Source organism: Drosophila rhopaloa, unplaced genomic scaffold, assembly GCF_018152115.1.
Source record: "Drosophila rhopaloa isolate 14029-0021.01 unplaced genomic scaffold, ASM1815211v1 contig_163, whole genome shotgun sequence".
Lineage (NCBI taxonomy): Eukaryota > Metazoa > Arthropoda > Insecta > Diptera > Drosophilidae > Drosophila > Drosophila rhopaloa.
In genome coordinates, this window is record NW_025335043.1 from 1608799 (window position 1) to 1633317 (window position 24519).

A 24519-nucleotide genomic window follows, 5' to 3' on the forward strand; every position below is an offset into this window, starting at 1 on the left:
CATTTTTAACTAAGCCCACGTAGACATATTTTACAAAAAGAGCTCCAGCTGCGTTGGATGCTTGCATGCTGAGCCAAAATTCATTGGAACGCCCTTTATTTAAGGTGGGTATATTAAAAAAATTAATATATCTGTGTATAAAATTTATGAAATTTTAACATTTAAAAATTCATTTTCATATATTTGTTTATTTAAATTTTTAAATACTACATTTAAAAAAAAGATTTGACTATTAAAAAAACCTAATTGAGTGTATTCAACTTTCGATTCTCGTTTATTCACACTCTTCTCTTACTTATTTTGGTTTTTATAGTCAAAAATACTTATACATTGTCTTTTATTCGGTGGGCTTTAGCCTTGACTTAAGCATTGTCATTAAAGTCATCCTGTTTAATGTCCAAGAGCGAAGAAGCTGATTATTTTCTGTGTCAATTGCTGCATTCAAGAGCAAGCCAAGTTTTCGCATTAAGTTAAAATTGTTTCCCCTTTTTCGTGCATTCGAGTAATTTAATCCGCAAAATTTGCTTAAATGTCAGCAACTCCTAAAGAATTAAATATTTTGAGAAACATTCTAAGTCTTGGCTAAGCGGATTATCAAACGGAAGTGTTTCGCAACTAAATGATAAGGTGTCTGAATTAAAGCAAATGTATTAGCAATCCAATCTGACATTGGCTTCGTGATCTCAGAGATTAATTCCTTGGCTACTGTGTGAGTTCATTTCAAGATTTAGAAATATCTTTATTCTGGCTAATTTGTGATCAATAGCTGCAAAGCTATTTTAATTATGCCCCTTGCATACACAGGAAGAAAAAAAGTATATACGGAAATCGTGCTAGATCGTGCGGCAAGCATAATAAAGCCAAGCTCGCCTGGTTTTTTGCTAAGCTTTAATTAAATCAATAAACCATCTAAATAATTTTTAGCAAAATATAAAACCTCAACGGCGGGAGACAGAAAAAAAACAACATTCTATTTATCTATGTATAGCTAAAATATCGCTCTTCGATTAACGATAAAATTAAATCAAAATAAACACGAAAAACTCGAATTTTCAATTAAAGACAAAAATCGTTCTTTGAACAAACAAAAACGCAAGACAATAAAACATAAAAGAGAATAAATAAGATAAGAAAAAAATCAATCTTTAAATATTAATGAACCCCGAGAACCTGAAAGTGAACTTAAATTCTTGAGACACGCAAGCAGATCCTAGAGATTTTGGAGCGCGAGAAATCGAGCGATCTGAAGAGAGTGTTCAATTTATCAAGTATACGACCCGGGTCTCCGATGTTGGCTTAGTTCGAGCTCATCTCTCCGGCGCTTGGCCAAATAAATTAACGAATCCGGCGAAAAAAAAGCAAACTCGTTCCACTCACACACTCACGCACTTTAAGCCAGATCTTTGTGTTGGTTAGGAGCTGCTCTCAAGTACACTGAGCGCGTCTCGAAATTCGATTTTAGTCTTTTTGTGTCGGGTTTTTTTTCGCCTTTTTGTTTCGCGTCTGCCTCTGTTTATATGGCTAAGACCCGATGCGTTCATCTTCAGTTCGTCCACATCGGTCACCACGGTATGAGCTCTAGTTTAGGCTCCTAAAAGTAAATACTAAAAAATCCCACCACTTGTGATCAATGGCAATCCCAGCCTCAAGCAAACTCTACTAATTGCAAGGATAAACAAGACGGAATTTCTGCAAATTCCTATCTCTATAGTGTTAAACTGTGCCCGCCCACGACTAAATTCATCTAAAATAAACCTTTTCTTCTTTTCAAGATTGGAAAAGGGATAACTGAGTTTATTCCATTGGAAAAATAAAAACACCTAATATTTACTGGGGTTTTTTGTGTCAAATAAACCATCAAATTCGTAGCAAAATGACGCGTGCAGCTCTTTGCATGGTAAGTTCAAAAAATAATAATACAAATATTTATTTTTAAGTGAACAGATTTTTTTTCAAATATGCTCTTCGTCTGCAAGGATTGACAGATCATTAAATTTGTGGTTTCAAATTGAAAAACTTTAAAAAAAACAACTAAACTTTTCATTATCAATATCAATTTGTTTTGAGCTATTTCGAATAAATAAATTCCTTTAGATGACCTTTGCCAATTTAAATGTTATTTAATTTCATATTTCGTAATAGTCGAAGTCGGCAATAACATTTAGCACTTTGCTAAAAATTATGTCAAACATGACTTACAAATAAATACGTGAGAAATACGTCTACTCATTTTGTTTGATCGCAAAGTTTAAGTTTAAAGGCTTAGAGCTAAATGCATATAGAATATTTGTTGAGCTCATAACAAATAATTTTGACGGAATTCCTTATTTAACGAGCGTTTACAAGTCCGGGTCAAATTATAACTATTTCGGAACATTTTTTGTTCCGTTTATTTGCCAAAGTATGGGCTCGAAGGCAACTTAGTCGGGGTAATAATAATAATAATAGGCAACCGGCATTTTCTGGGCAAACAAATACAAATACCGGCAATTTCGTAACGATCCGATGCAAACGGAGTTACTTCTGTTTGTTTTACCGCACAACGCAAAAGCAATAGTATTGCCCAGTTTTTATTTGACTGGAATTTTTTTGGTGCTTCTCTCACTTCTGGATTTTATTGTTGTCATTTGAAATCGAATCGATATTCGTAAAGTTTGTTGTTTTTAGTCAGGTTGAAGACGAGTCAACGGACAAAAATGTGGCAGCAGGGAAAAATGCTTAACGTTTTTTGTTGTTTACGAATTTCTGGGTATTTAATTTAGAGAGAGAGAGTTAAATTTAAAATATTGCGGATTTGTTATTGTCTGCAATATGCAAATTCAGTTTTTGTATCATTTGTCAGGTTTTTTGTCGAAGGGAACCACATATAATATGTGCGAAAGTTAAGGTTATATTAAATCATGAGTCAAGGACCCGCTTCATTAGGAAAGACTATCACAAAAGAGTGCTAATTTGATTACGGCCAAAATATTCTTAGATCATTTTTTAGATAATATTCATCCAAAGCTGTTAATTGTTTATGCTTGTGACTGCCTTTTTTTTTCCTTTTTTTTCATTTTACGACCACCTAAATTCCCCGAAGGTGCCATAATGATGCTCTAAGTGAGCTGCGATATAATCTCGATTTGGGGCTAGAAAAATGGTTTCTGTCTCGGTCCCTGTCACCTGCCAAAATACTTCCATCCCTTTGACCCGTTCCCTGTTGCTCATCTGGGGTTAAGCTTTTGGGTTTCGGAATTTATCACCACAGCCTGCGGCTTAAGCCTCTGTTTGGGCCAAGATATTCTGCCAGACACGTACTCGGCAAACAAAAACCGAAAAAAAAAAAGTTGGGGAGAAAATATTGTTAATGCCCAGCGGCAAACGTTGACAGGGCATCTCCTCTTGGCCCACAATTCTTTTTATTACAAATTTGTTCTCAACTTTGGTTGTGCGGAATTTTAAAGAGTGCTCGGAATTTTCTTTGCCGCCTTGTGTAGTGCAATTCGAAGAGATTAAATCGCTCGGTAGGCCAGTTGAGTCATAAAATGGAGTAGCAAAAGTCGAGTTTGGCATGACAAACAGTTGGCTGCTGGCTTATAGGCAATGGAAATAAATTACGGCGTTTATTTGGTTTTAAAATGGAGCGTTAGTCATGTCCAAAGAATAGTGAAGAGTTTTACAGTTATGTAGGAAAAACTGGGTAAATTGGGGGAAATTTAAAAAAATCTGGATCACATCTTGGAAGTGTTTAAAATATTTAAAATAAGTAAGTAAAAACGTAACCTGTGGACAATTTCAATTAATATTGCCAAAAGTATAATATAGTATCAATTCTAATTGATCTATTTTTAGAAAATAAAACGTGGAAATCGAAATGGTTTCCTTGGAAATTTTGTTTAGAATTTTACGGTGTGTTAAAAGAGCCACTGAATTCACATTTCTTCATAAAAATGTGTGCCAAAGATCTCTGTAAAATAGTTGAAGGCCCAAAGAAATACCCGTTAAAAAACTTCTTTAGCTGGACAGACTTCTGCTTAGAACAACCTTACGTAAGAGTTCAAAGAACTTCATGGACTCCCATTCACTTTTATGGCTCATCAGTTTTCCCCTTGACTTTCGATATTTGAGGCCCAAAAGGTATTGTGTCGCATTAATTAATGGTTCTCCTTTTGTTGGCATATTTCTATGGCCAATTTCAATATGGAATCTATATAGAGGGATAGTGATGTGTGTATCTATAATACAAAATCTAGAAATGCAAATTAGGTCTTGATCGCTTGACGGCGATTAGGGGAGACAATCGCCAAAGGCGGCAGCTATGGAGATATATGGAGGCGATGATAGAGGAAGTCTTCGGGCTGGTTTAAGTAAAAACGAAAACGTTATACAAAAAGTATTTATTAAGCTCCAGCCAAATGCCAAAAGTTGAAAGTAAAAGTTTTTATTAAAAAAAAAAATGATGTCACTCGGGATGTTCGAGCGTGCCAAGCCCAACGGTTTATTTTTTAATTGCTTTAATAAATCAGAACAAGTCGAGTAGAAGTTCACTGACAGCCCCAGAGTTAATGAGCTACATTCTGTGGACAAATTCTCAGCTTTGTCTGATATCAAGCTAGCTAATTCATTTGTCTATCGATGCGAACTGAAATCATTAGCACTGTTCTGCTCCCAAAGAATTCTAGATGCGGCGCTAATTAAATTCGAGTCTGGATTAACTGGAAAATCCAAACCGAAAAGGCCATCGCCCACATCTGGTTATACTTGTTTCCCCGATTTAATCGCTCAAATCAAAATGATTTTTTTGTCACCAATGTTGGTCCCAAAGTTTGCCAGGTTCTAAAAACTCTTTTACTACTGGGAAAGATTTTGTTGCCGGGTAGGCTTATTATGGACTTTTGTTAGGCATTTTTATTGTTATGCTTACATCTCCTACTTTATGTAAATTTTTGTTGGGGACTACTTGCATGTTGAAACAAACATTTCACAATTCCCCAAAAGTCTTTCGTAAAGAGAAATTTCACAATTCCCTGCAACCCGAAACTGCATCCCAAAAAAAGTTGTCATCGATTAAGGTCGCCGTCCCACAGTCAGTTGCACTTTGATTCAGTTTATAAAAAAAAATAAATACATATTTTCTTGTTCAATTTATTGGCCGCCGGCAAAAGATCGACCTTGAAAAGTATAAATACTTACACGAAAAAAAAGTTTCGCCTCAACTGCCAAAGGGCAAAAGCAGTCAAGAGACTTGAGCGAAAAGTGTGAGGATGACTAAACCGGTTACTTTTCGGATGGTTATTATGATCGAGATGATTATGATGAAAAAGACGGTGTACACGAAATCATGTAAGCAACAACAGAAACAAGCGTCTTGTGCGTGCGAATAAGTCGATTAATAAATTGTCGGCGGTGAGTTATGCAAAACTTTTCAAGATTCATTGGCTCATCGAGCATACTAGAGGTACCCATAGAACGCTTTGGTTCTCAAGGCGTATCCATGCGTTTTTTGGGTCACAACGTCAGTTGCCACTCGGTTTGCATGATCTATGCGACTTTGAATTGATTTACTGCATTCGCAGCTTGAAACTCGCCTCTTCGCACTTCTTTTATGACCGACGTCTGTCTGCATAATTGTGGCCCACATTTGTTAGTTGCTTTTTGCGTTTAATTGATTGGCAATTGATGTGCGGCTTTGTGCGGCGATCAGCAGCTCAAAAGCGGGCTTGGCTGCCCCTTCACTCAATTTGAGAGCTTAATTATCATGAGCAGAGCAATATAACAAAAATTTTAAAATATTTTTTTTGTTTTAGAAAAGTTATATCCAATTTGTTCCTTTAACCAACTTGATTCGAAGAATCATCCTTATGTTTTTTCAAAAACATTGCTTACCAATTCCAATTGTAAGCCTCTTCACCCCACTCTTAAAGAAAACACATTCATCAACCCGTCACTTTTCCGCCTTGTCAACGAAAACAGTTTTCTTTGACTCTAACTAAAGGAAAACTTCCTGAATATGTTAGTTTCCCATGAGTAAAAGACAAAGTTTTGGACAACAAACGTAATCCACTTCCATAATAAGTCAAAAATCAATAAGGACCGAAAAAAAGTAAAAACTTTTGTAATATTTATCCAGCAGTTTTCCATTGACTTTAACGGCAGGCACGCAATGTGAAATTGGGAAAAAAACGATGAAGAGAAAACACCAATTTTGTTTATGAAAAACTTGCCCTGAGGCGAGGCTATGTGGGTGAGATGAAAACGACCTCCGTTGTCAGCAGCTGCTAGATATCATGGCATAATAAATTAAAAACAAAAATGTATTTTTTATGAACTCCGGAATTTTGTTGGTCATAATTTCTGCATTTATTGATTGGTGGTGGAGATTTTGGAGCAGGCGATTTGGCAACAATTTAAACTTGAAGATATGCCAATCAAAAGACAGTTATCCATCGAGCCACCGATTTGCATTAATGAGATTTCATATTTTTGCCTTTGGAATCTGAATCTCAATCGCCGCGTTTTTGATGGCCGCGATAGGCAAATAAATTGGTTTTATGAGAAATTCATTTGTTTAGTCGCCGCATTTTCGGTTTCCTTCACATGGTTTGGTTTCCACTTTGTTTGCACCCACAAATACGCAAAATTATTGACCTTATCTCAGCTATCGATAGATGGAATCCATGGCGGGTGTTAACCATAAAATGCCATTGTTTCCCATTTAATTGCTTCAATCCCTCTTTAACCTTAAGACAAACACACCCTCGTCGAAGAGATGGAGGCTCAATTTGGGTTTGAACAAATCTATCAAATCATAAACGATTTAATTACTTAGCATAATACGAAGGTCATTTTCCGCACCTGCCTTTTTCTATATATTTTTTTTGGCTACAAATTCAGCGACATATTTTAGAATTATGACTTGATTTATGAATTCCATATTAGGATGTGGCTAAAATACGTTTCGTAAAAGAACTCGTTTTCACAAGGAAGTCTTCTCAATACCGGAACTTGACTTGATTATATTAATTCTATGGGCAATTTATGCAAATCAGTGAACGAAACAATTTCGTAATCTCAGATATTCAGGCAGAGATCTTCGGTCAAAAGATGATCCAACGATTATGTGGGACAGTTGAGAGCTAAAACCTGATGCCATCGGCAATCGATTTGGTGCCTGCCACTCAGAATGCCAGCAAGTGCGTTTAGAACTAAGCTAATTGTCCATTAATGTCAGTGGAAGCCAACTAGTTTTTCTTCGACTGTGACAAATCTTGGGAAATTAGCATGTTCTACCGAATCGAAACCCGGTTCCAGTTTGCTAAAAAGTCCGTCAACATTTGACGAGTGAGCCAAGAATGCGCTGTGATTTAATTATAATGCCTTTGACATTTTGCCAGCAATTTCGGTGAACGGTTTTTAACTTTTTGCTTTGGTTTCGAATCGAACCGGATCTAAATGGCTGCTGATTTGCTTGGGCCTGTTGGAGATACACATAACCGAAAACGAGCTCGTGTTTTTGACTCATCTCTGGCCACAATATGCAAATTAAGCAGTGCCGAGCCAAGACTTAAATCTTTAAAATACTAGCTCGTTGTGGGGGCGTGCTATGAATGGGACAAATCTTTCGACAGCTGTAAGTTTGGTTTATTCGTCGGACAGTTTCATTAATCATTCGCCTTCGTTTTTTCTTTCTTTTTCCAGGCCGTCGCTTGCATTTTTGTGCAATGCGTCTACTCTGCAAAGTTCGATGAACAAAACCGTCGTCTTATTCTCGATATAAACGACCAAAAGACCACGAACCGTCAATACTATTCGTCAAACATTGACACAAGTAAGTGAACCCGTTTTACAATTTTCTATCCGTGTCTATCTAAGCCGCTTGAATCCATTCCAAACATCCGAAAAGTAAAACTAGAAAAACCCCGATCCATTAACTATGTAAAAATCAGTTAATTTTTGTACTGCCCATCCATTATTGATATGCCCCATCCATGCAGTTAGTTAGTCCTTGTTTTTGTTAATTATATACCACTTAAGTAGTTAAATTGACCAACAAATTGTTGCCGTAGTTGTTAGTAGTACCTTAGTCGTAAGTATTTGTATTACCCGTACCACCCCCTTTTGATAGATCAACCAACTTACATTAATTAATCTATACCTCAAATCGAAACAACAACCAATTGTAGTACCCTTCTATATATATTCATTTATATATACCTTCGTAGCAGCTTTACTAAACTCACCCAGTAGAACTCGTAGTATGCGTTGTAGCTATACTCAAATTGTAAATATATACACGCTCAACAATCAATCAACCATTTACCTATATATCTCTCTCTCTTGTTCTATGCTACTATCTCTTTCTCTTACATATAAATATACACTTCTTTCAACAGTTTTATGTAAGCATTGGTTCCTCAGTGGCCAAAGGTTCTACATGAAACTTCTTTAAAAATGCTTCGCATACTCATAACTCTACCTCACCACCTCAAAATTGATTACTCCAACAAAAATCAGATAAAAAGATTTAAAAAAAAAACCAAACCAACAACAGCACACAACAAACACCAACATTTTCTATTTAAAAATATCATCTGATTAGGTAATTTGTGAAACTTTCAGTTACAGCGCCCTTTAAGAGATGTTAGATCACAGTCAGTTAGTCGAGAGTCTTAGGGTTATATAAACACACCATTTACAGGTCCTCACAGCACTCCAAAAAATACAAGCAAAACACACCAAATCACACCAAAAATACCAGTTATACTCTAAACATTACTCTTCCAAACCAAACAAAACCCCAAACCAAAAACCAACCCAAATCGACACGAAATTGAACACCCAAAAGATGCCTATCGATATGGCTACGATGTCGGCAAGACCGGCAACTTCCATCACGAGACCCGAGGTCCCGATGGAGTTACCTACGGTTGCTACGGTCTGATCGACCCCTACCACCTGCTCCGGGCAACACACTACGTGGCCGATGCCCACGGTTACAGGACTGTGGAGCCGCAGAAGCCCGTGGAGACATTCCCGCCACATCTGTACAAGGAGACCGACGGTGGTCCTTCGGAGCCGGGTATCCTGCTGCAGTGGGAGGAACTGTACTTCCCCATCGGATGCGGAAAGTTTGCGAATGGCGCCCAACACGGCGTGCCGTTCTTCCTCGAAGATGTAAGGTTACAAGGGATTTCCCTGGGCGGTCCCTGGTCATTTCCAAGAACTAGACTTCCTGAAAGGCAATTGGTCATTGCATGCATTATAAAGATAACTAGAGCCTTGCCTTTTGGGTAAATCCATTCTGGGACATGATCAGGAACGCCGATGGAACCTCTTCTAACCGGCCATACAAATATTCTAGTTCAAGACCAAGGGAAATGGCAACGATGCGATACCATCGTTCTCCTCAAACTCACTTGTGATCAAGGGCTCCGACCAGAAGAGTCTGCCCATCCACAAGCCCACCGGTCCTCTGGTGCCACAGGGCACGGGGATCTTCGGCACCGACAAGGGTCACTCGGATCTCAGCCATCCCGGCGATCAGGCACCGTCCTTCCATTCGGTGAACACCCTGCTACCGGGCAGCAACAGTGAGCAATGAGCTATAGCCGGGTCTACGGATCGGAAACTGCAACGTTTGTGTCCTTCTAGATGATGGCCAGTACGTGCCGGACACAAATCCCTATGTACATGTGATTGGACCCAATGGCGGAAGCGGAGGCAGCGGCACCGGCGGCGGATTCGGTGGAAACGGAGGATTTGGAGGCGTTGGCGGTTTCGGACCCAATGGACCGGGTGGTCCCAACGGACCGAAGGGACCGAACGGACCTCCTGGACCACCGGGACCACCCGGCGGCTTGGGTCCGATCGGCGCGGGAGGAGGAGCCTCAGGAAAACCGGTCTACAAGGATGGCGATCGCACTGGCCTCGGCAGCGGTTCCGGAATCGGGTCCGGTGATCGCATTTCCACCGGAAACGGTGGCGCTGTCGGTTCCGGCGATCGTTACATCACCGGAAACGGTGGTGGAAGTGGCGCCGGCGGTCGCTATACCACCGGAAACGGTGGCGGCGTCGGCGGTGGCGATCGCACGGGAACTGGCAGCGGTTTCGGAATCGCGGCCGGTGGTCAGTACCGCCCGGGAAATGAGGGAACCTACACCAGCACCTACACGCACACAGAGACCGGTTTTCCTGGGGCCATTGCATATCATCCAGGTTAGCCCTCCAACGATTTTCTACGCATGGAGAGCAAAATTTGAACGAGCTGCGGATGGAGCGGATTGAATGTATCACCTATTAAATGTTACCCAATGACAAAAGGTTACAAGAAGACATTGACATTTTCCTCATATTAATGCGCGATCAGTTCGTTCAAATTTTTCTCTTCAAGGCTTTTAGTTTGTAAGCGATTGCTAAATTATCCCTATGTCTAATTTACAATAATTTACTTAAATCTTAAACTATTTTAAGGACTTTTCGTTTATTTTCAGCCGTGAAACAATGATTTCGCAACCAATTTCAATATTTTCTATAATTTTATTTTGCAATTTCCCAAAAGAACATACACACACATATAAGTCAGGCCAGGCTAGGGCACGTTTTTGATTTTTAGTTATCCTTTATCAGAGCACCTCCCCCAAGAGCGCACAATCCCAATCTATATAAATATATATATACCTATACCTCACTTTCTATCCCTTCTGCACAAAAAAGTTATCGAATGAAAAGAAAAGAAAAGCAATTTGATCACAAATTCTGTTTCTCAGCATGTTCATTTGGCTGAGATCCGATCACAGTTATATCACCCATGCTTGCACCGATTTTTCAGTTCAACACCCACCTACACACACAAATACACCCACACAAACTACACCCACGCACACACAAAAACACACATTTATAGTAAAATAATTACACGGCACATGAAAAAGTGAAAAACGCTTGAGCAATGACTATTAATCAACTCTACAATTGCAACTAACAATTAATATCTGTGATTTATTTTAGTTTGGTTTTCGGTATTCCTGATCCCCCAACTAATCCCATATTTTAATACTAATTCCATTATACTTGTTTGCTTTGTTGTTATGATTTTTGTTGTTCTTTGGTGTTGGCCTAGACCGTTTAGCATGTAACTTAATGTAATTATGTAGACCAGTTTTAGATAATCCATTGTTGTAGTTTATATACTTTGTAATATAGTTACTAGTAGCTAGTTAGCTAGTATCTGTAACTGTAGTTAAATCGAGAGCATGTAGAAAGTCCACTTTTTACTGCACAGTTTCTAATCGAATTATTTTTATGATCTTAAAATCCAATCTCTAGATAACGGTAAATATAACGGCAACGGCGGACAATATAACGGTGAGTTTTAAAAAAAACCATTAAACGAGGAGAGCAAATACTTATGTTTATGTGACTTTCGTCAACAGGTATTAACGATGGTCGGTATTATCACGATGATTCGGGTAAATATGTTCACGTTGAAGGCCCAACTGGTCCCCCAGCACCCCCATATGTCCACATTGTTGGACCCGAAGGCGGATACGGAGGAAACGGCGGCAACGGAGACGGCGGCGGCGTAGGCCCCGGCGGCCCAGGCGGACCTAAAGGACCCGGCGGTAGAATCCTTGATTGATTTTTGCCTTTAATGCATTTGTATAATAATTTCGTAACACCATATAGGCCCCAAGGGACCCAACGGACCTCCCGGACCTCCCGGCCCACCCGGACCACCTGGTAAGTCTTTGTAGAAGCGCCCTATAGCCGCCCCATTTAAAAACCGGTATCCTTGTTATGTAGGACCACCCGGACCTAAGGGACCCACTAAGCCCGGCCCATTCGGACCCCCAGGCCCACCCGGTAAGCATTAGACAATTGCCTTGTAGGTTGTCCATTTAACAACTTTAATTTTAATAACTCAGGACCACCCGGACCCACTCGTCCTGGACCTTATGGACCTCCCGGCCCACCCGGCCCAACTCGTCCCGGCCCACCAGGTGAGACACCTATAAAGCAATACTACCATAGTACGAAACTGAAAACACAATAATTACAGGACCTGCTCCCAACGATCCCCGTTACTCGGACAAGGAAACTCCTGGCTACCTGCCACCAAACCAACCGGGTAAAATCTCGATACCACCACACTCACAAGTCATTAAAATTGAAACACCCACCAAGCCAGTTTTTAAGCCGAATTACGAACACAACAATGATTATGCTATTAAGAAAGAACCTGTAACGACAAAGCCACCACTAACCTATATTCCTCCTTCTTTCCCAATCACTCCAAAACCCTATGTTCCCGTACCCGTTCCCGTTCCCGTACCTCAACTACCGCCATCCCAAAAAATAACGACGACGATCGTACAGCCAAAGGTCCCGGCTATCACTATTGAGAAGGATAAGCCACATAAGAGCGTTACTTCACCGCCAGTGACAACGGGTAATATTGAAAACCACACGTACTTACCGCCACCACCGCCGACTCCGAAATACGTGACCAAGACCCCGATTAAGACTCCGACTCCGACTCCTACCCCGATTCCGATCTACGAACCCTCGACACCGCGACCTTTCGAAAAGGTGGTGACCTCACCGCCGCAAATCCAATACCATACGCCACAGGTGCCCACCGTGGTGGTGCCAAACAAACCCGTGACCGTTCCGTACAAACCCGTGACCGTTCCTTACAAACCCGTGACCAGACCTCCACCAATTTACGTTGAGCCGAAAGTAACGCCACGTCCCTCTCCACCTTTGCATGTGCCATCGATCAGCGAGTCCTGTGTATGTAACGCCGATAAGACGCACTCATCGAAAAGCACCCTTACCTCAACCACAACCACAACCACCACGAACTCCTATCCCAATCCCGCCTCCGTTGACTTTAACAAACAATTTTCCGGCTTCAATGGACAAGCAAACTTCGGCAGCATAATAAACGCCATGTCACTGACCCAACTGCCGGTGATACCCCAAGCACCCGGACAGCCGGCCTTCTATCCGCCGGACAAGATCCCCAAGGGCGCTGTCATTGCCCTGATGCCCGTGGTGATCCTGCCGCAGGAGTACTATTCCAACTGCGATGAGAATTCCATTAACCAACACTCGAACATCGATCCCTTCCCGCTGGGCGTTCAACCCTCCTTTAGCCTTCACTCGGTGCTGACTGGTTCGGCGCCCAAGGATCAGTGCATGTGCCCGTGCTCGTGCACCCAGAACCTGCCGGGAAGATTACACAAGAAGCGCGAGGCCAGCGATGCTGAGGCCCCTGCGGAGGTCAAGGTGGCTTCTGCCTCCGAGGAGGTTAAGGTACAGGTCGAACCCGTAGCCTCTCCCTCCGCGGAGGTGAAGGTCCTGGTCGATCCCGTCCCAGCCGCCTCTGAAGAGTCCAAGGCCAAGGTCGAACCAGTCGCCACCGTTCCCGAGGAGGTTAAGGCCGAGGTTGAGCCCAAGCCAGCCGCCTCCGAAGAGGTTAAGGTAAAGGCTGAACCCATTCCAGCTGCCTCCGCAGAAGTCAAAGTAAAGGTTGAACCCGAAGAAGAGAAAATCCTGCCTGACCCCAAACCCGAGATCAAAGCGACTAGCGAGACGAACTAAGATAAGGACAAGAGAACCACCCAAAATCCCTCCCCAGATCCCGCTTTAATCCCATCCCAACCTCGATCCTACCTCCCCAAGAAAAAAAAAACAACAACTAAACCTAGTCTAAGTGTTTTTAGTGTCTGCCAGGCAGGACCAACCAGCATTTAAGAAGGGTAAATCGAATGGAGAGCCCAGTTAATGTGTTCGCTTTCTTGTGTGTTATTCGAATTCTACGATACGATTTGGTATATTCAGCAGTTTTGGTAAATGCACTCCAGACCGCCTGTCCACGAAGAGTTTCGGAGCTCTCTATGTAATATCTCCTTAAAAACTATAAAAACTATTTGTAATCTAAATGTTTCCTCTGAGAGAGCACCGAGAATTGGCAAAAAAGGAGAAAATTGTTCTGTGACATGTTGTTTATTATGCATTTGTGTATGCTTTTTATTTCTTTATGATTTTGTTCAGTTTTATTTCTTTATGATTTTGTATCGACTTTAGTTCTTAGTTTATTTAATGTCTACTCTAATAATGATTGAGACGGAATATTGAATTGTTATATCAAAAGAGAAATATTGAAATTAAATAAAAATTAAGAAAAAATGCATCTTGGCTTTATTATTCAGGGGGAAATTTGAAGAGGATTGGATGTTTATGCTTTGATTAAGCTGGAAAAAGAAAACGTGGAAAATGAGCACCAATTATATAATATATTTGGTGGAATCGAAGCTTTGGTTTCCTGGTGTTTTCTTTATCTTAAATTAGCAGCAATTGTCAATAATAAAGTTCCTGGATACCACAAAGGTTTTGTCAAAAGAAAAAATTATTACCCATGGACCAATCGATTGATTTACTACCACATCGTTTTCAAACAAGATTTTCCTTTGAATTCAAAATGAAAGACTTTTGAAATGCTAGCTACTTACGACCCTGTTCCGGAATGTATTGCATACCCAAAGGGCATTTTCGTTTTTTACATAAAAACATCCAATTAAGGTAAATTTTTGTAATAAGGTAGGAATTTGGTAGGTTGGCGCCACCACATTATATTGTTTATCTAATGTACTGCTTAGCAGTGATGCCTAAAAGTATGCTGTCACTAGTGAAACCGAATACCTCTCTTTATGGCCAATAGTTATGTAGTTAACTAAATTCAAATATTTCGACACATATTACCTCAAAATATTTTTTAGCATATTTTGATTCTATTCTAATATTAATTTTTGAAAAACAAAAACTATAATTATTAAATAGATATTAATTGTTGTATTATATGAACTAGGCCAACGCTCAAAATTAAACCTATTTTTATACCCGTTACTCGTAGAGTAAAAGGGTATATTGTATTCGTGCAAAAGTATGTAACAGCTAGAAGGAAGCGTTTCCGACCCTATAAAGTATATATATTCTTGTTCAGGATCACTAGCCGAGTCGATCTAGCCATGTCCGTCTGTCCGTCTGTCTGTCCGTCTGTCCGTCTGTCTGTCCGTATGAAGGCTGAGATCTCGGAAACTATAAAAGCTAGAAGACTGGCATTTTGCATGTAGATTTTAGAAGTTCCTACGCAGCGCAAGTTTGTTTCAAAATGGTGACACGCCCCCTTTAACGCCCACAATCGCTTATATACGATTTAAAAAATTTAAATATTTCGGAAAAGTAAAAATGCAGTTTTATTGTGTTTATCAATACCTATCGAAATGTAGAAGAAATTTTTCAAATCGGACCATTCGTTAAAAAGTTATGCGTGATCAAAGTTTCTATCTCCATCTCCCTCGCACTCCCTTTACCTGAGTAACGGGTATCTGATAGTCGGGGCACCCGACTATAGCGTTCTCTCTTGTTTATTTTATTATTTTTGGAAACCAATCGATTTCAACCTAAAGATTACGTTACTTTAAGAAATATCTTTGGAATTGGATCACACTTAAACTGAATTTACCAAAAACAAAACCTAATGGCATACCTAAGTCGCCAATTATGCAAAAATCAAGATTTACCCTCAGACAAAACAAGTTAAAGAATCCAATTTAGGAAATTACTTGTTATAAAAAATAAGTGAAAATGATGTTTATAATGACTTGTGTAACCTCAATCATCGACGCTTGGCATCAACTAAGGGGTATTCGGGGTATACAACCTCAACCTTAACCTAAATATTAAATAAATGTAAAGTGAAAATACGACTTGAAGTAAATTATCTTTTAAGAATTGAATATCAATTTTTTTCGGTTTTCTGTAAGATTTCCCAATTTCGAGGGTTTATTGCCGTCGACTCCTTCTAATTAGATTTATCTGACGCTCTTTGTGCGTGAAGTGGCTGTCGGCATAAAATATCTGCCAACCAAATATGTGTAAGGCTTCTTTTTCCCTCGTTTAGAGTGGTATTTAATGCATGAACAAGCTGGCTCCTTGGAAAAGACCCTGAAATCAATAGTCGAACAAAAACATGGAGTGAAGCCCAAGTGAAATGGAGACTTTTGTTTATTTTTTGTTATTCGGCTGTCTTGCTTCTTTGTTGTTAGAAAAAAATACCTTTAAGGTTGGAAGGCTTGGCAAAATATTTCCTTAAGCTCAAGGGTAACAAAGCGCAGTCATTTTATTAGCATTTATGAAATTACAAAGTGGTGAATTTTCTTCAGAAGACAGAAATTAAATAAAACTTATTTTGACACGTGCATCTTTTTGCCAGAATATTGAATATTAAATTTCAGTCGAGATGAGTTGCAACCATCTTACCTTGGCCCAATGTGTAACCCAGTTTTGGAATCAATTTTACGACCATGTTAGATAAATAGCTAAAGAGTTGCAATACCCGCATGTCGCAAAATACCCGATACTTTTCACACATTGTATCTTTAACTTTAGCTGTGAACTCTTCAGTTGTTTTAGGGCTCAGATAGAGGTCAAAATTCGGGTAAATACAAATACCTATATTGAGATAATTTCCAAGCTTTCTAGCCGGCGTCGGAACTCGAGTTTTATGAATGAGTTTACAACTTTTCAAGGCCTTTAGTATTATGAAATACTTAAGTTCTGTGTGTGGCACGATAACTGGCCATTATGCAAGAGTGTAGCACAAAAAAGTTCACACAACAAAGCGAAAAAGTCAAATAAGTTCAATATTTGGACAGCAAACTCTCTGTGGATAATTGGAATTAAAGATATACTAAACAAGCACGACCTGACTCGCCGCTCTTGGTATTCTCATTCAGTGCGGGATGGCGGTGAAACTTGAAAGAAATGCGATCTGTGAACTAAGGGTAAATATTCAATGGTTTGCCGGGACGGGGCTTTTCTCCGTTTTTTGTTTTTTTTTTCAGCTTTGCTATTTGTGTTTGTTAAAGTTTTGCAAAGACAAATAGCTAAAATTAAACGCGACTCACGCACTGGCAAGATGGGGCATTTATTTTGTCACCTGCCTCGTGTAATTGAGAATATTACTCGTATTATTAATAATAATACATAATCACAATCACAATGGCAGAAAAGGTCTCGCTCTTTAGAACTCTTTAGGGCTGGATAGCAGCTAGAGGCGCCCATTTCCCACCTGTTGAACTGAAGTTTCGCTTTGGCCACACCAACGTGTCGTATGAGTAATAAAACCAAGCTTGGCGTCCACGTGAGATACAAAAGTGCGACAAGTGCGAGAGTTGGGGGCTTTGTTTTGTTTCTGTTTCTGTTTTTGTTTCGGCTTGTTTGTCTCGACGACGTCGACAGCGGCTTCAACTTGAGCGTAGCAACTCAGCCGGAAAATGAAAAATATAAATTGGCCCCGTGTCTGAGAAACAGAATTATTTAACGTCCAACAACCGGGCCAAGCAGTTGTCTTGGTTTCCAAAGCTCTTCTTACGGAAAGTTTATTCACTGTATTCTGATTGTTATAACGTTTTAAAAATAGTAAAAAAAGAGACATGTTCAGCCAGCTATTTACGCTAATGGTGAGTGCCCTGGGCGATATCTAATTTGAGTTCAGTCCTTAAAACAAAAGCCCATAAAACCGTATTTTCAGTTGGTCGTAACTGGAGTCTGGAGTGCCGCCCTTCTCGAAAATCAGGTGGAAACAGAGGCCAGGACGTCAAAAGGTGATTTGGCCACCGCCGAGACTTCAGCCAAATGTGAGTACAGAGGAAAGAATAATTTCAGTAAAGCATTTAATTGTTCTCATTAAAAATATTATAAATACAAGATGTATTTTAAATTGTTCTAAAACGAAAAAGTGTGTGTGTAATTAATTTGTTTCTAAAGGAAAAAAATATTTAACCATCATTCAAATACATTTGTAATCAAAAATCGTTTTGACATTATTATTTTAAAAGCTTTTCAACTCATATGTCCTGCAAAATATAATGAGATTTTAAAAACATTAAAAAGTTTACCTAAACTCAATAATTTTCCGATTTTATTACCATTTATGGGTATTTAATTTATCTATTAATATAATTATTTTTTCAATAATGTAAATAACCATTAAAACCATTAATCTAAAGGTTCTTAAATTATAATGTTCAACAGCCTTTGTTTTGTTATAAATTAAAATATTTATATTAATCTTAATATTTCTTTCTAATATTTTAAGTCTTGTTAAAATGATGTACAACTAATTTATTTTCTCTGCTTAACCAAAAACCCTCACAATTTCAGTGTTAAATCTTTTTGGAACTGGCTCTGGGTATCCCAACTATGGCTATAACTACAATCGGCCGACGAACGGCTATTATCCCGGCTATAACACGAACTATTACAGCTCATCGTCGGGCTATTATCCGAGCTCTGGCTACGGTTCTGCATCCTACTATCCCAACCAGGGGGGCTATGGGTCATCCAACTACTATCCAAGCCAGGGCTATGGCTCTGTCAACTATTATCCCACCAGCAGTTATCCCACCACGAACATTCTGGGATCCCAAGGAGGAGGATATGGCGGCTATGGGGGATACGGAGGTAATGGCGGTTTGAGGCAATATTCGGGATATTGGCAGCGGGATTACCAGGGTCAGCGGAATCGCGGTTACGGCTACTACGATGATACAGATCGCTTTGGCCTGCCGTATTCCCGAGATCGAGCCTCTAATTTTTATCGTGGCTATAACTAAGTATCTGCTTTTATTTGTGTCCCATGTTATTGCATTTTTGTTACCGCTTTTCCCCTCCCGCTCCTGACTAATAATAAAACCAAAATGTATCTCAAATGCTACTAATTCAATGTGTAAGTTGTCGCTTTAGCTTGGCGCGTAATTAATTTGCTTCTAGGTTACATTTCCATGAGGCATTCAAATTACCTGCGGACACGCCCAATTGCACACTAAAATTTGCCCATTTGTCATTCGTTCATATTCATGCTCTCAGTGCTGGTAAAAATGTGTCTTATTGTCTGATCGTGTGCCTTAATTAAACGCATTTTTGAAGCTTCAACCCAAAAGTTGGCTATAAATTGTTTGTCAATCACCTCGCGTTGCCAACTTTCTGACTTGTTTTACCCGCTCTCTTCATTTGCAGGCTATGTGCGCACCACTTTTGGCTAAAAACAGTCGAGTGCGAAGACCGCCAAGAACTTAACCAAATGTTACGCTCCGGCACGCATCAAAATCAAGACACAAAAAGATCGTAAAACTTATATAAGCAATTTATTAGGAAACACATCTCCGAAGGCGAACTAACCTCGTAGCCGGAATATTTGGCCAGCCACTTTAACTGCACCGACGCACACATCTCTTCAAGTTTTTGCGGGGAAACGAAGTTTGTGCAGCATCTTGACTACTAAGTCTTAAATTTTAAGTAAAATAATGTTTATGTTTTCCCCTTTGCCCCTTTGCAAGCTCGTAAATGCAGAGGAGCAAACTTTTCGTTGGAATTTTCCCGGGGAAATTGCCCGAGTCCCTCTGCCAGTTGAGCATGTGCTGAGAGCAATTTGTGATAAGCTAATAGATTTCCCTTGTTAAATAAAACAATATTTTCCAACAAATTTATGTGGGGCCACAAGAAAATTAATTAAGGCAAATGGAGCTGATTAAACTGCCAAGTTTAAATATAAAACTAAAGAAGTTTTTATACTGGAGAAATGTTGGTCATGATTTTACTAACTTAAAGTCAACACAACTTTAAAAGGAAACACATTCCAATAGAAACATCTGCCTGAGAACTAAGGAAACCAAGTTCAAAAAGAATAATTCAGAATTTCTCAACAACAAATAGACTTTCTCGTTTCAAGCAAAATACAATTTTTGCAAACCTAATGGTAATAAAAAGGGTAATCAAATGGAATTCCGTTATTGAAAAGGCAACAAACAGAAGTAAAATGTACATCTGGATTTCTTGAATTCTTTTAAACATAAACAAACATAAATGACAAAAATTCAAAAAATCATTACTCATACTGGGGATTTTTCCATTCATGCAATCTGTGATTTTTAATCTATTTGCTCATTCATTTGTCTCTTTGGCTGGTTCCATTGAATGCGCATCTACCTTCCGTGCAGCCATAAAATAAAAACAATACCGGCAGCCAAGAACCATAGATACAAGATACAGACACATAACTCGATGTGTAAATACGAAGAGTACGAGCATTTCATATGGAATTTTTCTTTAATTTATCGCCAAATTGTTTAGGATAGGTACAGGCATAAAAACCGAATTCCCAGGTCATTATGGAACACAAGTTATGATCAAATGGAATTGAGAGAATACGTTTCTTTGTTTTGTTTTTTTGTTTTGGTCTTCATTAATTCAACACTGTTTATTATTGCTTTGTATCATGTGTTATGGTCTGCATTAAAAGCAAATAGAAATAATTAAGCGACGCAAACTACAATAAATAAAAATACAGAAAACAGATAAAAATATCTCGCCCGAGCGGGAAATGGATATTTATTTGGCGAGCGGATTAAATGCCGCATCAGGCGTTGAAATCTAATGTTAACAACATTTTAATTAACGAACCAGCAGCGCGAGAGACAATAGCAACGCCAACAAATAATGCAAAAATTATTGCATATAATTGCTGGATATTGGATAAATGAGCACCGCGTCAGTTTGTTCAGCACAAATATTTGCCTGGCATATATACCACCATGCGACGCAAAAGGAAAAACAAAAGGAAAACAAGAAGAGTTCAATAAATACACGAATAAAATTGCAATTTCTGTAAACGTTGCTTACCCCATTGCCGCAATTCCCAAGCTCAATATTAAATGGTGAAAGAAACTAAAGAAAGTCAAAGGAAACCTTCAAGTGGAATCAAAGGAAAAGGGTCGAGTTGAGAACTGCTTACAGAAATTATTATATAATTTAAAGATTTCATCGAGTAGTCTGTAGGAAATGGTCTTCGCAAAGAGCTAGTTTTCGTCACGTTCTTATCAGTCCGGGAAAAGTCTTACTTTTCCCTTCAGTTGGTTGCGGAAAATGGCGCAACTTTTATATGTCAGTTCATAATTTGCCACAGCTGCTGCTTAAAACCAAAACTAAGACGAAGAGTGGTAATTGCTTGGACAAACTTGCACAGAAACTCAGACAACGTGTGAAGGTGGCAGAAAATCAAGGAAAACTATTCCAAATTACACATTTTTAGGGTAAGCAAAACATCTTTTCTTTCTTATTATGTTGTTCAATAAAAAACTTTTACCAACGAAAATAGCACCTAATATGATTTCAATGAACCCTTTCTCAGACCTATCAAAAACAGGAAAGAAATTAAATTGGCTGAATTTAACGTGTTAGTAAATAATAGACAGCAGTTGACCCTTTTGAAGGAATTATTCATATGAAAAAGGGTGAAAGGTCGTTTCTTAAATGTTGTATAATGCCATGGGTCAGCTTCAGTCTCGCATCTGTAGTTTGAATAGGGTTGAAATCCACTTGCTTAGCAGAATTATTTAATAATTGGGTTTGCAAAAATAAGATCGAAAATACCTTAAGCCATGCAAAATTAACAGCTTTTCGATGCCAATAAAAGGGAATCTTGTGTAATTTTTGCTTAAATCTTGACGTACAGTTCCACCAACAAAATGGACACTTTTATGTCGCCATGTCAGACCGTGCTAATGAACAATTAAATGCTTTTTTTCTGGGCGTTTCACAGCGGTTGCTCCAAATTATCTATAGTATATTAAAAAACTCGCTTTCGTCGGATTTGTTTGCTTAGATCGTGGATTTTCGGCTAATTTTATATAGACCGCGCCGTCTTTTGTGTTTTTTATTCTAAAAGCGAGTTCATTATATGGCATGCTTAACCAATTAGCACCTGAACAGGCGCCACGTGCTTCAGTTATTATACCAAAAAGGTGTAAGGGGCGTTTAGCCGAAAGTCCAAAGATCACAGAACTCGGCATTGAACTTAAAGGGTTGAGTGGGAAAACAGGGAAAGTTAATTTAGCTGACTGATTACACGAAAACCCAAACATAAATTGTATCTGCAAAACACAGAGCAAACAAATGCAATCCCTTTCCCAATGATAAATTTAGCACGTGCCGTCGGAAGGAAGCCAGACTATAAATGATTCAAAATCATTATCATATCGCACTTTGTTTTGTTTGTGTTTTCCATTAACAGAAAACAAGAGGAATAGAAAGAGGGAGATCGATAAACGCGATGTGAGCGAGAGGGAAAATCGCCGCTGGTGCTATTAATTTAAGCTATGTAATTTATTACAGATAAATCAAAACAAATCGCTTGTTAACATTTGCCGTTTGCATCGAACTGGAATTTATGCATAAATGCATTTAATTACATGCATAAAAAAACGTGCCCCGAACAAGAAATCGATGATTGGTGGATTTAATGGGGAATCCGAAATGGATAAACCTCAATTTTGGCATTCTTATTCACTCGATTTCAGGAAGAGGAGGCCATAAAAAGCACACTTCACAAGGCAAATAATCAAAGAGCTAACCAAAGCCAGACAGGTAAATCAATCAATTTGCAGCTGTGTACCCATAAAAAAATAAGGAAAATGCGCTATATACTTATTTATATTGGGTTTCGATGATACTTGACGATGCCAAATGAAAATGCTTGCCTGCGAGACATTTAAACTTCGTCGGTGGGCATTTCGCAAAGTCTTCAGTCGGTAAAGTAAGCTAAAATAAAGTAAGGTAATAATTAAATTAATTTAAACAATTAACAGAGTTCGGGCTAAGCAAGATCTGTTGGTTCAAGTCGGTTTGCGAGTTGAGGCAAAGGCAAACTTTTGTGGTCCCGATGATAATGCGAATTTAGTTAAATTAGTTTGTATTTAATTCAATTCGCATACGAGCTCTAATGGAGGCCATGATGCCAGCGACTCGAAATCTGTTCGAATAACAATCTTAAGTATGTGTGCCACTTGGCCGCCGTGGGATACGACTTCAATGTAAGAATTTCCCCCGAACTACACAATTTTAAACCATTTTATGCCGATAATTGGCGAGGCAACTTCTGTGCCAGCAAATTGATTGAATGCGATGTTTAATCAAACTCGTGTCGAATTGCAAATCCATTTGAAGTAATTGAATGGCAATTTAATTGATTACAGCTCACTGGGGAATAAAATTTGTTTGTGAACTGAAAACGCTGTGTGAATGTAAATGGAAATTTATGATAGTGTGCAGTCTATGCAAATTTATTTTATTTCACTTCACTTATTATAGTTTAGTATTGGCCCATTAAACCAGTATGGCTCTTTGTAAGGCATCTTCATTATTTATTTAACTTAAAATCCCATTTTGCCTCTGCCACTGGTTTTCTGATTTTTCGGACTTTGCTCAGTCTTCATTTTCGTCTGCAAAACTCATTGGCTTCAGGCCTTTCAATCTTTCTGTGATGCAATCCCTGCTCGTTTGGAAACCCAAAGATGGGTCATTGATGGACGTTGTCTTGCATGTGTCTGCCTTGATTCCTTTTTGTTCCCAAATTCAATTTGGCAAGCTTTAAGGCTGACACGAGGCACTGTGCTACGTAAATTTACAGACATGTAACAGACATTTCAGCCAATCTAGTACAGGATTTAAGGGTAACAAGTACTTTCAAAAAAAAAAAAGTAGATAAAGTCATATGGTCTTTAATGGCACATATACCTTTAAAATATAAGTAAACGTAAATCACAAAATTGATCAATATTCAAAAGCAGTGCAAATATATATACCCACAAAATAAGCAAAGCTTTTTAAAAGTGCCATATAAGACAAAAAAAAATCAGATTTATTAAAGGCAGTAAATTATTTTTATGGAATAGGAATATCAAAAATTCATTGACGTATTTGTTATTCCCCCCAGGTCTTCGATGTCGAAATGTTTAACGCCCTAAATTAAATTCAAGAAATCCTACTTCTATAAACTTCATTTCATCAGCAGGTTTACAGAATAAGAACTAAAATAGCCAAATTCACTTCTGCAAAAAAACTTTCCTAGATGTAATTGTAATTGTTTAGTCTGCCCCCAAACTCCTAGATAAATTAGGCCTTTAATGCCAAGTAGTTGGCTTAACAATTACAAACAAGGGTGTCTGTCTGGGGCAGATAAAATCAGTGGGCGCGGAAAACTCCACTAGAAGCCGACTTAATACAGTACTAAATGGTAATTGCTAATTCAACAGAACGCAGACATTGAAACTTTCACTTATCTGTATCAATTTTGCTGAGGGGGAGGCAATAAAATTGTTTTTGGGTGGGTGGCAGCAATAATCAGTAAACAAATATTCGAGTAGATACGTCGAGACACGCCCAGACTCCCAGTTGAATTGGTGTTGGATTTTTTTTATTGATTTATATTAACAACACCACGAAAACAAGGTAAATTGATTAAGATTTCTTGTGGGGCTGCACCTGAGTTTTGCCCGTGTCATCTGCACCCCGTTCCGCCCACTCTGACGTATGCGTAATTCTACGAGATAAAAGAAATACTTTTGGGGGCTGTGCTTGTCTGTGTGCGTGTGCGCCTGCCCCTCTTTGTATCTGTGTGGGAATCAATAGAAG

The 24519-nt window shown here is 38.9% G+C and overlaps 2 protein-coding genes across 8 annotated transcripts; both read left to right on the forward strand.

Annotated features, from left to right (window-relative positions):
* Nucleotides 1-1480: 1480 nt before the first annotated feature.
* On the forward strand, nt 1481-14154 carry LOC108047336 (collagen alpha-1(I) chain). 6 transcript variants are annotated; one of them, XM_017127478.1, is made up of 14 exons: nt 1481-1569; nt 1773-1897; nt 7681-7810; nt 8828-9156; nt 9344-9572; nt 9634-10197; nt 11308-11346; nt 11415-11603; nt 11668-11721; nt 11785-11844; nt 11907-11981; nt 12041-12109; nt 12358-12430; nt 12765-12856. In XM_017127478.1, the coding sequence occupies exons 2-13, from the start codon at nt 1874-1876 to the stop codon at nt 12381-12383; spliced, it is 1788 nt and encodes a 595-aa protein (XP_016982967.1). In that variant the 5' UTR covers nt 1481-1569; nt 1773-1873; the 3' UTR covers nt 12384-12430; nt 12765-12856. The 6 variants fall into 6 exon arrangements, with proteins under 6 accessions (XP_016982967.1, XP_016982968.1, XP_016982962.1 ...); XM_017127479.1 differs by having other exon boundaries at nt 11308-11313; nt 11472-11603; XM_017127473.2 differs by having other exon boundaries at nt 12041-14154.
* A 3215-nt stretch (nt 14155-17369) lies between these two features.
* Nucleotides 17370-19562, forward strand: LOC108047323 (prisilkin-39). 2 transcript variants are annotated; one of them, XM_017127441.2, is made up of 4 exons: nt 17370-17510; nt 17582-17687; nt 18214-18513; nt 19069-19562. In XM_017127441.2, the coding sequence occupies exons 1-4, from the start codon at nt 17484-17486 to the stop codon at nt 19092-19094; spliced, it is 459 nt and encodes a 152-aa protein (XP_016982930.2). In that variant the 5' UTR covers nt 17370-17483; the 3' UTR covers nt 19095-19562. The 2 variants fall into 2 exon arrangements, with proteins under 2 accessions (XP_016982930.2, XP_016982929.2); XM_017127440.2 differs by lacking the exon at nt 19069-19562 and having other exon boundaries at nt 18214-19021.
* Nucleotides 19563-24519: the final 4957 nt, after the last annotated feature.

Excerpts from the sequence above, each read along its gene's own strand:
- LOC108047336 (XM_017127473.2), top strand. The coding sequence starts at position 1,874 with ATGACGCGTGCAGCTCTTTGCATG. Across the intron at positions 7,811-8,827 it reads TTCGTCAAACATTGACACAA|ATGCCTATCGATATGGCTAC; the intron begins GTAAGTGAACCC and ends AACACCCAAAAG. Across the intron at positions 11,845-11,906 it reads CGGACCCCCAGGCCCACCCG|GACCACCCGGACCCACTCGT; the intron begins GTAAGCATTAGA and ends TTAATAACTCAG.
- LOC108047323 (XM_017127440.2), top strand. The coding sequence starts at position 17,484 with ATGTTCAGCCAGCTATTTACGCTAATG. Across the intron at positions 17,511-17,581 it reads GCCAGCTATTTACGCTAATG|TTGGTCGTAACTGGAGTCTG; the intron begins GTGAGTGCCCTG and ends CCGTATTTTCAG. Across the intron at positions 17,688-18,213 it reads CGCCGAGACTTCAGCCAAAT|TGTTAAATCTTTTTGGAACT; the intron begins GTGAGTACAGAG and ends TCACAATTTCAG.